Source organism: Sarcophilus harrisii, chromosome 2, assembly GCF_902635505.1.
Source record: "Sarcophilus harrisii chromosome 2, mSarHar1.11, whole genome shotgun sequence".
In the NCBI taxonomy this organism is placed as follows: domain Eukaryota; kingdom Metazoa; phylum Chordata; class Mammalia; order Dasyuromorphia; family Dasyuridae; genus Sarcophilus; species Sarcophilus harrisii.
In genome coordinates, this window is record NC_045427.1 from 301,664,871 (window position 1) to 301,680,136 (window position 15,266).

Below are 15,266 nucleotides of genomic sequence, written 5' to 3' on the forward strand. Positions count from 1 at the left end.
TTCCTTTCAAAAATGCCTTCTGGCTTCTATCGATTTTTGTTGTTGTTAAATTAAGGTGAATGAAAATTAATTTAGAAAATTCTCTCAAGATTACTGCAATCTCTTTGGGTAGCTGACAAAAATTTGCTATAAACAATATTCTGGAAATCCAGATATTTGCCAGGAATTGCCTCTTATTCCCACCCTACCCCCCAACTATGGAATGGTCACCTTGGCTTCTCCTTGATAAATCTCTTATTCTGTCCAAATTCTAGAGTGATGATAAGCCTTCTCATCCCCCAATTCTCTAGCCATCATCCTCTGCCAGTCCCAAACTATAGTCACCCATTATAGACTAGATCCATATTAGCTGCCCATATTGTAACCATCTTGCTCAACTTCCTCTTAAGCTTCTTGTACCATCCCTGCATTTAGAAGGTGTGTGTAACTCTGAGATTTATTGCACTGAAGGCAGTTATTAAGCTCAATATAAGCATGGGAAGACGTCTCACACACACCGAGAGGTAAACTCTTTGCTGAGGCTTAATTACTCACAGATGTTTCAATGTGAAGCCAGTATATAAAAACAATTTATCTCTGGCTTTAAGAGCTCAACTGGGTTCACAGCACAAAATTCACTTCCCACTTGTTATGTGCTTAGGCAAAATTAATTACTCAGGAGCTGAATTTCACTACCATCTTTGGGTAGTGTGCATGTTTTGGAAGCAACAGTTTAAGTCAGTAGATTAATTATTTATCCATTTGGCATCCTTGTTTTTTTTCCCTTAAGCAGTACTATTATTATAATTACATCATCAGTACAGTTATGGCTTTTTGGCCCCAGCTGGAATGTGATTGGCTGTTTCCATGGGGACAGTAGAAGGTTCTACTTGTCAGTCTCCTAGTAACAGCTCTGATGGGCACCCTGCTTGCTCCAAGGTGTGTGTTTTTGTGGAAACCAGTTTTTAGCTGACCTATGGTGATTTCAGGGCTGCTTCCCAGGGGTTCTGTCCAATTGTCTGGATTTGGATGGATGAGAAGAATTCAATATTTCTATCCACACAAGCAGCCAAAGTAAGGGCAGCCAAACAGACTGGTGGTTATCAACCCACCGGAGAGAGGACATCTGGACATTCCTAGCCCAGAGCACACAAAGCAATCTGAATTCTTCCCTGGTAGAAGTACTTTCGGTGTTTCTTTCAAAATGCACACACAACCTCAAGAAAAAAGTGGAATCCAGCTCCTAGGTAATTAAACTTCCTTCTCCCAGATGATAATCACCATAGGTCTGGATTTTTCAGCTTTGAAGGCTTTTCAAACAGCAAGTACATATGCCTCTTGGACGATTGTCATGTCTTCTAAATGGTCTTGGTGAGAAATAAAGACCATCTCCAAAACTGCTATTTCTCATAAAGCAGGTTTCTGATACCACAGTCCAGAAAAAAATAGGTCTTTCTTCATTTTCTTAAGCCAACTTATCCAAGTTAATAATTACAAGAATGGCTTCCTTTAAGACTCAGGTTAAACCCCCAACTTCTGCTTAAGAACTTTTCAAGTCATCTCTATTCCTCAACACTTCACACTCCTAGGAATGAATATTAAACTCTTAGAGGTTAAGGATTATTTCATTTTTGTCAGTGTCTCCAGGATCTAGCACAGTACCTTACATGCTGTAATTATTCAGCTATTTCAGTTATATCTGACTCTTAATGGCCCCATTTCGGGGGCTTTCTTGGCAAAGATACTAGTGGTTTGCCATTTCCTTCTCCAGTTTATTTTATAAATAGAGAAACCAAGAAAAACAAGGTTAAGTGACTTGCCCAGGATCACACAGCTAGTAAGTGTTTCAGACCAGATATGAACTCAAGAAAGTGCCTCTAGGCCCAGCACTCTATCCACCGAACCATCTAATTGCCCCCCATTTTACCACAGACTTAATATTTGCCTTTCATATTAATTTAGATATCAGAACTGCATATGTAATCTTTTCTAATTTTATCAAAATAAAAATTTAAATTGTAAAAAGTACAATAGTATATAATAAATGCAATAGAGTAGCTTAAAACCAAGTACAAATATGAGATGTGGTGGGAAAAGTTGTTGCTGACCAGGGGATAAAGGGGAAAGGCGGTATTTTATATGACTTTTAACATAGGGATAGGAATTTAACATGTAGGTTTGAATTTGTCAGGTAAAGAGGGCCAAAAAAAAAAAAAGTTATTTCAGATATAGGGAACATTTTAAGCAAGGTTTGCTGAAAGGGACTGTGACATAAAATGGCTAAGAACTCTGATTTAGAGTCTTTTCTATAGGGACTCAAACCTACTTCTCAAGTTATTAATTTAGTCATTGTCTAAAGGAGAATGCATCAAAGTTATATAATCTCCATTGCACAAATGGGAAAACTGACGCCAAGACAGGATGAGTGACTCTCCTTAGGGGGAAGTCAGTAGCTAATTCACCATGAGATGGCTACACACTACTTGGTACCCATCCCTTCCCTCATTCCTACCTTTAAGAACCCAAAGCGTTTAAGCATTTCGGCCACTTTCTCTGCATTCCTCCCTTCATTGAGGAAGTCTAATTCCAGAGGCAAGTTCTTCTTTGCCTCATCCACCAGCCACATGAACTCAAATTCAGGAAATAGTTGCTTCACGGCCCCAACAAGCACCTGAAATTCAAGAAATCACTGTTAGCCAGTCCATCCTCTCCCAACCAGAAAAAGAGCTCTCTCTTTTGCTTCTGCCCTCTATCTGGACTGAATTCTAGGATAACTCACTTATCACACTGACAGGAAAAAGTAATGGGAAAATAAAGAAAAAAATGGGGAATGAGTGCTAGAAAGACTTCTTTTTGTACTTTAGACCATATCCACAATCTTGACTTTGTACAACAAAATCTTTTACCAAGTTCTATTAAAAACAACAACAACAACATAGAAACTTCTTTTGAAAAAGTTGGGAAAGACAAGGATTTTATTGCTCAGTCTAATTGTACAGATGAGGAAACTGAGCTTCTAGCACAGGGAGATAACTTAACCAGGACTATATATCTTATAATTATAACAAATGATATTTATATAAGCTTTAAAATTTACAAAGTGCTTTATGTGAGCTCTTTCATTTAAGTATTTCAACAAACTTGTGTGGTCAGGATTGCAGGTACATATATATGTGTATATCTATATCTATAGAGAGATATAGATCTCTCTCTATATATATCTTAATTTTAAAATTTTGAGTTCCAAAATTCTCTCCCTCCCTCTAGTCCTTACCTTACCTACTGAGAAGGCAAGGAATATGATGTCCATTTCACATGTGAAGTCATGCAAAACATATTTCATATTAACCATGTTGCAATAAAAAAGAGGAAAAAGTAAAGATAATGAAAAAAGTAGAAAAAATATGCTTTAGTATGCACTCACAGTTCCTCAGTCCTCTCTTTGGGAGGTAGACAGAATATTTCAACATGGGTCCTTCAGAATTTTTGGGAATCATCGTATTGGTCAGAGTAGTTCAGTATTTCAAAGTTGATCACTGCACAATATTATTAGCATGTATAATTCTACTGGTTCTGCTCACTTCACTTTGTGTCCGTTTATATAACTCTTCTCAGGCTTTTCTGAAATTACCCTTTTCATCATTTCTTACAGCACAATAGTAATCAATTACAATCAAATACCACAACTTGTTTAGCTATTCCCCAATTTATAAACATCTCTTTCATAAATTCTAATTTTTTGCCATCACAAAAAGAGCTGCTATAAATATTTTTGTACATATGGGTAATTTTCCTTTTTCTTTGATCTCTTTGGGAAACAGACTTTCTAGCAATATTGCTAGGTCAAAAGTTTTGCACATTGTTTTTATAATCCTTTGCCCATAGTTCCAGTTAGGTCAGTTGACAACTCTATCAACAGTGCATTAGTGTCTCTATTTTTTTCACATTCCCTCCTGCATCTGTCATTTTTGTTTTCTGTTTGTTAGCCAATATGATGTGCATAAGGTGGAACCTCAGAGTTGTTTTAATTTGAATTTCTCTAATTATTAATGATTTAGAGCATTTTTTATATGACTATAGAAAGCTTAAATTTCTTCTTCTGAAAACTGCCTATTCATATCATAGATTCATTTATCATTTGGGAAATGAGAGCCTCCTCTCTGTTGAGATGTAACTCCTCCTATTTATGAATTATCTTTATTCAAAAATTATGTGCTTCTGAAATGAGGTCTAAGAAACTACAGTGAAGGGATTTAAATGTCCATGGTGCACAGAAAGTCAGTTAGAGGAAGAAATTAATGCACAGATCTGTGAAAGTCAAGGAAGGACAGAATGAGGGGACTTCCAACCCCTCTTCTATTAATACTATAATCCCTGGGGCAGTTAAATGGTGTAGTAGACACAGCATCCACCCTGGAGTTAGGAGTTCAAATCCAGCCTCAGACACTTCACACTTACTAGCTGTGTGACCCTGAGCAACTCATCCCAACTGCTTCTCAAAAGACAAAAAAATCCAAAATAATAATACCATAATCCCCTGAGAACAGTTCTGACATTCTCCAAAGAGCAATAATATAGCTTGGGGTTCTCCTTCATTCTCTTTCCTTCATCTCCTCTGGTTGTCTAATACATTTGCTCTGCTTGTGTTTGATTTAGCAGTTCATCTAACTTTCAATTCAGTTCCAGAGGCATTTAATAGACACAGCATTGTGTTCAGTACAATGGGGCTACTTTGACTCACCTTCCCCAAATGTCTTTCCCTAACTTTACATACCATCTATACTACTTTTATTATGGTATGCTTCCTTCCCACTGCACTCTTACCCATCAAACTTAGTATAACTCAGTCAGATTATAACCAAATAATCAAACTCAATCATTCTCTTTCAAAGCTCTGGGACAAGATGGTAGAATCTCTGAACAGTAACTTTTTCTTTTTCTGATGTGATTCCAAAGGCTAGTTTATGAATCATATACTAATAATAAAAGCTTGATTTTCTCTAGAGTTTACAAATTCCTTTTTGTACATTATCTGATTTATTCTTCAAAGAACCCTATGAGAGAGGGATACAAGGGATGTTGTTCATTTAACTAATGAGGAAAATAAGTCTCAGGGATATTAAATCCACAATTACACAGCTAACAAGCATAAGAGGTAGGATTCAAATTCAGATCTCCTCACTCAGTTTCAGTACTCTTAGCCTCAAATTGTCACTAAGTCTTTTGTGTAGAGCAGGGGTGAGGATACCATGTTTTATTCAATTGATCAAGAAATATTTATTAAGAAACAATCATGTGCCAGGCACTATTAAGACCCATGGGAGAAAAAAAAATTAAGTATAGGAGACACATACATTCAAATAGCAAGCAATAATTAAGACCCACACAAATCTAAAGTTAGTCACTAGAAAATATATCAATTCAAATATGACCCAAGTATCTTTTTTTTAAAAAACATCCTTTTTTTTTTTTTTTTTTAAATACCTACTATCCCATCTAGACATTGGGCAAAATTACAATCATAATATTACAACCCAAATTACAACCATCAGCTAAAAATGCTTTTTAAAGAGACTGAAAGCGTGGTTGTCATGGTTTTATATTTTTTAGAAATACTTTTGTTGAGGCCCTGACAACATTAAGGAATGGGCTCGATCTCGACTCTTGGGTCCTAAGTTCTGAGCACAATACAGTACAGAAATCTGGGAAGTTGGGTATAAAGAGCATGTCAAATATGATTTTTTCCCCATTAAGTTAAATATTCCAGGGAAAGGGGGCTTAGTCATTAGCAGTGATGTTAATTTGATATTAAGTGATATTAAGAAATACCTAGGCACCAGAGCACTGGACTTGCAGCCAAGAAGACCTGAGTTAAAATTCCATTTTGCCCCTTATCAGCTGTATGGCTCTGGGAAAAATCACTTAAGCTCTATAAAATACAGATAATTACAGCATCTACCTCACAGGGTTGTGAGAATCAAATGAGATAATATTTGTAAAGTGCTTTGCAAACCCTGAAATGTTTTATAATGCTAAGCAGTTAGGTGGCTTAGAGGGTAGAACTGCTGGGCCTGAAGTCTGGAAAACATGAGTTACAATTCTACCTCAGACATTTACTTGCTGTATGATGCTGGACAAGCCACTTAACCTTCCAGGGTTGTTGAAAGGACCAACGCCTAGCATACAGGAGGCACTCCATAAATGCAAAGGATGCAAAGGAGTTGCCCTACTCATGGCTCAAAAGTAACTAGGACACATGTGTTCTTAGCTCTGGTCAAAAACAAGATTATAAGGGGAAGACTCAAGATGATAGTAATAGGATTTGTGCCCTATACTACCTTACACGGGCAGGAAACACCATGAAGTCCAAAAATGTGACAGAGGAGTAGATGAGATAATAATGGCCAAGAACTAGCTCCTGGCCAACCTTATAGGGTAGCTATTCATTTAGAGATAAATAAGGTACTCTGGAAATACATCCAGGAATAGTTTAATTTGAACTTTTAAAGTAAAGGTTCTTAACCTTCTGGGAATACTTTTTTTATTTTTTATTTTGTTTTTTAGTTTCAGTTTTTCAAATTTTGCTTTTAAAAATTATTTTTATTAAATTTTTTATTTTCAAAACATATATATGGATAATTTTTCAACACTGACTCTTCCAAAACTTTGCATTCCATTTTTTCTGCCCCTTCCCCTCACCCCTTCTCCTAGATGGCAAGTAATCCAATATATGTTAAACATGGTAAAAATATATGTTAAATCCAATATATGCATACAATATTTATGCAATTATCTTGCTGCAAAAAAAAAATCAAAAAGGAAAAAAACATGAGAAAGAAAATAAAATGCAAGCAAACAACAAAAAAAAAGAGTGAAAATGCTATGGTGAACCACACCCAATTCCTAGTCCTCTCTCTGGGTATAGATGGCTCTCTTCATCACAAGATCACTGGAGGGGCAACTAAGTGGTGCAGTGGATAGAGCACCAGCCCCAAAGTCAGAAGGATCTGAGTTCAAATCTGGATTCAGACACTTAACACTTCCTGGCTGTGTGATCCCAATTGCCTCAGCAAAACAAACAAACAAAAAATAAAACAAGACAAGATCATTGGAATTGGTCTGAATCACCTCACTGTTTCAAAGAACCATGTCCATCACAACTGATCATCATTTAATCTTGTCATTGCTGTGTACAATGATCTCCTGGTTCTGCTCATTTCACTCAGCATCAGTTCATGTAAGTCTTTCCAGCCCTCTTTGAAATCCTCCCACTGGTCATTTCTTAAAGAACAATAATATTCATAACATTCATATACCACAACTTATTCACCATTCCCCAACTGATGGGCACCCATTCAGTTTCTACTTTCTTGCCACTACAAAGAGGGCTGCCACAAACATTTTTGCATATGTGGGTCCCTTTCTCTCCTTTCTCTTTGGGATATTAGCCCAGTGCTGGATCAAAGGGTATGAGCATAGTTCCAAATTGCTCTCCAGAATGGCTGGATCTGTTCACAGTTCCACAAACAATGTATCAGTGCCCTGTTTTCCCATATCCCCTCCAACATTGTGCATTATCTTTCCCTGTCATTCTAGCCAATCAGACAGGTGTGTAGTGGTATCTCACAGTTGTCTTAATTTGCATTTCTCTGATTAATAATGACTTGGAGCATCTTTTCATACGGCTAGAAATAGTTTCAATTTCTTCATCTGAAAATTATCTGTTCATATCCTTTGGCCATTTATCAATTGGAGAATGGCTTGAATTCTTATAAATTTGAATCAATTCTCTATATATTTTAGAAATGAGGCCTTTATCAGAACTCTTGAATGCAAAAATGTTTATTGCTTCCCTTCTAATCTTGTCTGAATTAGTTTTGTCTGTAGGGAAAAAAAAATTAACTTAATATAATCAAAATTATCTATCTTGTGATTAATAAGGATCTCCAATTCTTCTTTAATTAATAAGAATCTCCAATTCTTCTTTGGTCACAAATTCCTTCCTCTTCCACAGGACTGAGAGGTAAACTATCCTATGTTCTTCCAATTTATTTATAATCTCATTCTTTATGTCTAGATCATGAATCCATTTTGAACTTATCTTGGTGTAAGGTGTTAGGTGGGGGTCTATGCCTACTTTATGCCATACTAGTTTCCAATTTTCCTAGAAATTTTTGTCAAATAGTGAGTTCTTATCCCAAAAGCTGGGGTTTTGGGGTTTGTCAAACACTAAATTGCTATAGTCATTGACTATTTTGTCCTGTGAACCTAATCTATTCCACTGATCAACTAGTCTATTTCTTAGTCAATACCAAATGATTTTGGTGACTGCTGCTTTATAATATAGTTTTAGACTATATTAGGAATTTAGACTATATTATTATATTATTTAGACTATATTAGGAATATAGTTTAGGAACATCTAGGCCACCTTCATTTGCATTTTTCATTAATTCCCTTGAAATTTTTGAACTTTTATTCTTTCACATGAACTTATTATTTTTTCTAGATCTGTAAAATAATTTATTGGGAGTTTGACTGCTATAGAACTAAATAAATAGATAAGTTTAAATAGTATTGTCATTTTTATTATATTCACTCGACCTATCCAAGAACACTTGATATTTTTCCAATTGTTTAGATCTGCCTTTATTTGTGTAGAAAGTGTTTTGCAGTTTTGCTCATATAGTTTCTTGCTTTCCCTTAGCAGATAGATTCCCAAATATTTTAGGAACTGACAGTTATTTTAAATGAAATTTTCCTTTGTACATCTTGCTGTTGAAATTTGTTGGTTATATATAAAAATGCTGATGATTTACATGAATTTATTTTGTATCCTGCAACTTTGCTAATATTGTGAATTGTTTCTAGTAGTTTTTTAGTTGATTCTCTAGGGTTCTCTAAGTATACCATCATACCATCTGCAAAAAAGTAATAATTTGGTTTCCTTATTACTTACTCTAGTTCCTTTCATCTCTTTTTCTTTTCTTATTGCCAAAGGTAACATTTCTAATACAATATTGAGTGGTAATGGTGATAGTAGGCAACCTTGTTTCACCTCTGACCTTACTGGGAATGGTTCTAGTTTATCCCTATTACATCTGATGCTTGCTGATGGTTTTAAATAGATGTTACTGATCATTTTAAGGAAAAGTCCATTTATTCCTATACTTTCTAGTATTTTTAATAGGAATAAGTGTTAGATTTTATCAAATGCTTTTTTCTGTATCTATTGAGATAATAATATGATTTTTGTTAGTTTGATTATTAATATAGTCAATTATGCTAATAGTTTTCCAGATATTGAAGCAGTCCTGCATTTGGTCATAGTGTATTATTCTGGGGATGACTCTGTGAATATTTTTTTTAATTTTATAACCTATTTCAACATAATTGGCTGTAACCTATATATTTTATTTTAAGAATTTAAAAAACATTATTCTGAGAAAGAGTTTATAAGTTTCACTGGACTACCCAAAGTCTCCACGGCACACAAAAAAAGTTAATAACCACACATATAAAAGAAGATGAGAGAGCCTTAAAAATGATCATTGATTGCCCTTCTCTTCCATAGAAAGTCATCACTAAATAATACCTATATGCCTATATGCCCAAGAAATGCCCTCCATGTGACCCTATTCTCTCTACAACTACCCAAGGGTCAGGATTTTGTACTATCAAGAGAGTTGTCAACTATCTGAATTGCTCAAAAAGATCTTTCTTATCAAACAAAGAAATGAGTAGAGTGCTTCTTTTAAAATATCAACATCTTTTAAGCAGCTTAAGCCTATTCCTTGTTACGTTTGTTTGGCTTTTTTTTTAACTTTCATTTTATTTAATTTTTCAATTAAGTATTTGTTGTTTCTTCCTCTTCCCTATCCTATTCAAAAGAAAAACAAAACATTTTCAAAAATATATATGGTCAAAAAAAAACAAATTCCCATAGTTTATGTCCAAAAATATATGCCTTATTCCATACCACAAGTACATAAACTATCAGGAGCATGGATCCATCATCAGTGATAATGACCATTGAATCGATCAGAATTGTTAATTAAGTCTATCAAAATTATTTGTGTTTACAATGTCATTGTTATTGTAAATACTGTTCTCCTTGTTCTGCTCACTTTACTCTGCATCAGTTCATGAGTCTTCCCAGGTTTCTCTAAAATCATTCTTTTAGGTATTCCTCCCAAGCACAATAGTATCTATCAAATCCATAATCTTTTTTCAGCCATTCCCAACTGATGGCCATATCCTTAGTTTTTAATTTTTTGCCACTAACACACACAAGCTACTATAAACATTTTTGGTACAAATTGGTCTTTTTCTTTCTTTCCTACTCATTATTCACACATTGATGACATGCTTTCCATCAGACTGTTTTTCTTCTAGAGTTGATGGGAGGCACATTTCAGCTTAGTTTAAAGATGAAAAAAGGTTTAAAAAATCCTGGTTTATTTTATCAAATGAGGATGAACTCACATTTCAGGCAGCAGGAAAGAAGCCCCTGTGGAGACACTGCTTAGTGACACTCCCTTGAATATAGTGATTTTTGAAATATATTGTTTGAAGTTGTAATTACAAATGATAGTGTTTCAATAGGGAGTTACTTGGGCTATGTTAGGGCTTCTTAAACTTTTTCCACTCATGACCTCTTTCCCTCCAAGAAATTTTTATGCAACACAAAGTATATGGGTATATAATATAGGTATGCAGATCAAATACTGAGAATAAATAATAAATAAATTTATTTTAAAACAATTCTTTGATATGCATACAATTTTATCCTTTATTAAAGATGAAAGCAAATTTGCATACTGGAAAAACTCCTGGTTTACAGTGAGGAAATAATTGTTCCATAATAACATCACGGGTTATCTCCATTAAAAGGCAGAGCAATATTTCAAAAAAGGCTTGGAGAGGTTTTAGAACCTAAAGATCTAAGATGAGTTCCAGTTCTAATAGTTAATAGCTATATAACTCTAAATAAACACAATCTCTCTGAGTCTCTGTTTCCTTATCTATAAAATGGGAATGACAATATTTGCACTATTTACAGGCTCACAGAACCAAAGGTCCAGGAGCTTGGAAGCAATCTTCATGGTCATCTATTCCAACTTCTTCATTTTATAGCTGAAGGAACTGAGGCTAAGAGGCAAAATAACTTGCTCAAGCTATGCCATTTAGGATTGGTTTTTCATATTTAATTATTTCCCATGGTTTCCATTTCTTACAGAGGGTGAAACATCATTAACAGAATGACAATTCAGGCATTCTGGCTCCTCGCTCTGTCCCGCTCTGCCTTCCCTTCCCAGGGCTGTTGGGAGCAGAGGGCTCTACTCTGGTAATCAGGACCCCTAACCTCATCTAGGCCCTCAGCTGCCCTTCCAGACTGGGCCGGGGCCTGGCTCCGACCCACTTCTGCTGTGCCTTGGGGAGAAGGAGCTGCTCTGTACTCCAGACACACCTCGCTTGGGGATATGATTGCCAAAGTGTGGATGCTTATCTCAGGGAGGAAGAGATGCCAGACAGTTATTACTGCTATTATTGCCGTTGTCCTTAACTGTCCATTATTCAGAAGTCCCTGAGCTTAGCACAGAGAAAAGTGCCTTCTGTACCCAAAGCTTAGAGAAAGACAGCTGGTACAGGACGAGCTCCAGTTCTACCACCTTTCTCTCACCCCCAGTCTGCCCAACATGTCCTACCAGGGATGCTGATGACTCTGTAGAATCTGCAAAATCACTGTCTACAGATTCCCAAAGAAACCATCAAATGGGGGGCTTCCACTCCAAACACTCTGGAAGAACCCCAGTCTTCAAGTAAAATAAAAGTATCCAAAGAGGGAATTTCTCTGAACCTCAGCCTTCCCATCTGTAAGATAAAGGGTTTAGACTACATGGCCCTTCTCTTAAGTCCTTTCCCAATTTCAATATTAGGAATATCTAGACAAATTCTTCCTTATCAAAGCGATATGAGAAAGGCAAGAGGTCAAGAAAGCCAGTAAACATAGCCCAGACCCATGGAATCTTCCCTTTCACCTCCCTCTCATGCCCCCTCCCACCAGGGTCAGCCAGATTTGGGGATAAATAATTGTGTCATTGTCAACCTTGTTACTGTTCTTCCATTGTCCCAAACTAAAGTCATGTATCTCTGACTCCTTCCTTTCCTTCATGCCCTGTAATCAGTCAACAAGTGCTGTCAATTCTTTCAAAATGTCTCTCAAAACTATTCCTTTTACTCCATCCTCTTTGTCTCCACCTTTGTCCAAGCCCTCATCACCTTGTATCTGAACTACAGTAATAAATAGCTTTCTAACTGGCTTCCAGTTCCCAGTGTCTACTCCCCTCCAATCCATCTTAGACATCACAGCCACATTAATCATCCTAATGGACTACTTTCATCATGTTCCTACCCTACCAAAAAACTTCAATGGTTCCCCACTGCCTAAAAAATTGTGTCTGATTTCCTCATTCTGGCATTTACTATCCTCCTCATTCTGGCCCTAGTCTACCTAAAGAAACCTTACAAATGTTTTTTCAAATCTCTTTTTTATTGATAGCTCTTTTTTTTTTTTTTACATCACATTCTTATAGCCCTTCCTCAGCCATCCAGCAAGTCATCCCTTTTAACAAATATTAAAAAGAAAAAAAGGTAGATCAACAAAATGAACTGACCCATTAAACCTATCTAAGAGTAAGCACAATATTCCACACCCATGATTACCCTATCTCTGCAATGAAGAGTGAATTTTTCAACTCTGCTGCAGAGTCAGGCTTGGCCATTATAATTCTACAGCATTGTTTTGTCTTGTTGGTTGTCTTTAATCTTTCTGTTTACATTGCCTTAATTACTGTATTTTTTTATTCTGCTTATTTCACAATGGATATTACTTCACCATAAGTGCTCCATGCTTCTCAGCATTTTTCATATTTGAATTTCTTACATGTTCCACCAGTGAACGGGCAACTATTCTGCTTCCAGTTCTTTCTTTGCTCAATAATCTTTTTGACATATAGACACCATGAAATCACAAATTCAATGAGCTGGAGCTGCAAGAGACACAGTAATGTTGCTGGTAGGAGAGAGAGAGAGAGAGAGAGAGAGAGAGAGAGAGAGAGAGAGAGAAGGGTAGAAGAGAGACAGACACAGAGAGAGAGAGAGACACACACACACACAGAGACAGAGAGAGACAGAGACAGAGACACAGTCAGACACACACACACACAAACACACACAGAGGATATGAATAACTGAAAAATGTCTATGCCCTTTGATCCAAATAGAAAACTTGCTTTGAAGTATTATCAACTCCAGAGATGTCTTGTAGTTCAGTCACATCATTTTACAAATGAGAAAAACTGAGGTTGACAGAGTTTAAAGTAGCTTGTCCAAGACCACACAGAGAGAAGTAGAAAAAAGAATTTGAAGCCGGTTTTTCTAACCCCAAAATCAGTTTTCTATCTTGGTCAGTGGTTATGGACATTTTAATAATATTTTTGGTATGTTTCCTAATATTTTTCCAAAATAGTTTCACCAACAAATGATATTAGCAGATCATTTCTCAATTTTTGTTTTCCATCTTTTGTCATCTTTGCCAAATATTGGGTCTGATGTGAAATATCAGAGTTGTTTTGAGCGTTTCTCTTTGAAGAAAATCAATTTTAATGATGTATCATCAGATTATTAATATTAATTTGTAATGTTTCCTTGTTAATACTAACAAAGAGAAACTTTTCAAGGAAGATGAAATAATGAAGAAGAGTTTGAGAACTCTTAACCTACATTCTTATTAAAATCACCAATCTGAATTACTTTTTGCTTGTCAGGGGAAATCCCAAGGATGTACTGTCAGAAGGAAGACACCTGAATTTAAGGTGATCTGGAACACTTGTCTGGGGTCTTGGATCACTAAGAGATATCACTGACCTTGGTTTATGGATTGTTTTCTAGCCTAATTAATAAATCAATTTATCATGCCCCAAACTTTGTTTCTCAGAATTTCACCTGTGACATCTTAATTGTTAGCAATTTGGAGAAATTTTTCATATGAGTAATAATATTTTGTATTCTTATTTTAAAAACTTTGTTCATATGTTTTGACCACTCATCCATTGGGAAATAGCTTTTGATTATCTATGTTTATGTCAATTCCTTGTATATCTTGGATAATATGCCATTAATAGAGATAATTAAAGCAAGATTTTCCCCCAATCCATCCTTACTCTCCCTGCATTGCTTTTGTTCTAGTAAATTTTTCAATTTTATAAAATTCAAATTATTTAATTTTTTTAATTTTGATTGTAATTGATTATAAATATTCCCCCTGATCATGCTTATGAAAATATCCATCAGCTATGATGATGATGATGATTAATTTTTTTTTTATGGTGTTAACCCTTTATCATCTACAATTCCCAAATATAGGCCCTCTACTTTAGCTAGGTTAGTCTCTTTACTGTTCCCTAAGTGACTCATGCTCAATCTAACTACAAGATTTTGTTCATTCTATTCTCCACCTTATTCCCTTTTAACTTGCTTTCCTCACCCCATGTCCTTCTCCCTGCCTATATAAATGTCCTCCTCTTGGCTAGGTGGTACAATGGACAGAGCACAAACTGTGGAGTCAAAGAGAACTTGAATTCAAATTTGGTCTCAGACATTTGACACTTACTAGCAGTGTGATCCTAGGGGGAATCACTTAACTCCAATTGCCTCACAAAATAAACAAAATATAAAGTTATCAAATTGATTAAATCACTCTAAAAAAAAATTCCTCTCCTTAAAGCTCTAACCTAAGTCCCATCCCTTCACAGAATTCTTCCCACAACTGCAGTAGACCATAGTTATCTCCTTATCTACACTCCTATTGAACATACTTGAAAATCAGTACCATTTTCTTGAACACTCAATCACAGACCGATTGTATTGTACTGTTCGATATCTTTGTGTGTCTGTTCTCCCCAGCTGAAATGTGGGCTCCAGAAAAACAGGGACCAAATCTTAATTACCTTTCCTGTGCCCTAAAGGATTTAACCAGAGTGCTATTCAGATAGCAGGAGTTCAATAATTACATACTGAATGAATGAATGAATAAATGGAAGAAGGAAAGAAATGAGAACAGGAAGGAAAGAAACAAACATGAGGGAATGGAGAAAGGTAGGAAGTAAAAAGGAAGTGGCAGAGAAAGAAAGGAAAGAGAGAGAGAAAGAAAGGAGCGAGGGCCATAATGACTATTACATTGACAAACTTTGTCCCTTTACAATCCCTTTGGAGATTATACTTCT

The 15,266-nt window shown here is 35.8% G+C and overlaps 1 protein-coding gene across 4 annotated transcripts in view; it reads right to left on the bottom strand.

The window, feature by feature from the left end:
• The window catches only part of ADCK1 (aarF domain containing kinase 1), a 194,331-nt gene that overhangs the window by 38,351 nt on the left and 140,714 nt on the right, over positions 1-15,266 (bottom strand). For all 4 annotated transcript variants that reach the window (XM_031952434.1, XM_031952433.1, XM_031952437.1 and 1 more), the window contains one exon: positions 2,492-2,650. In XM_031952434.1, the coding sequence (XP_031808294.1) occupies positions 2,492-2,650 (159 nt within the window). The remainder of the gene's footprint in view (positions 1-2,491; positions 2,651-15,266) is intronic.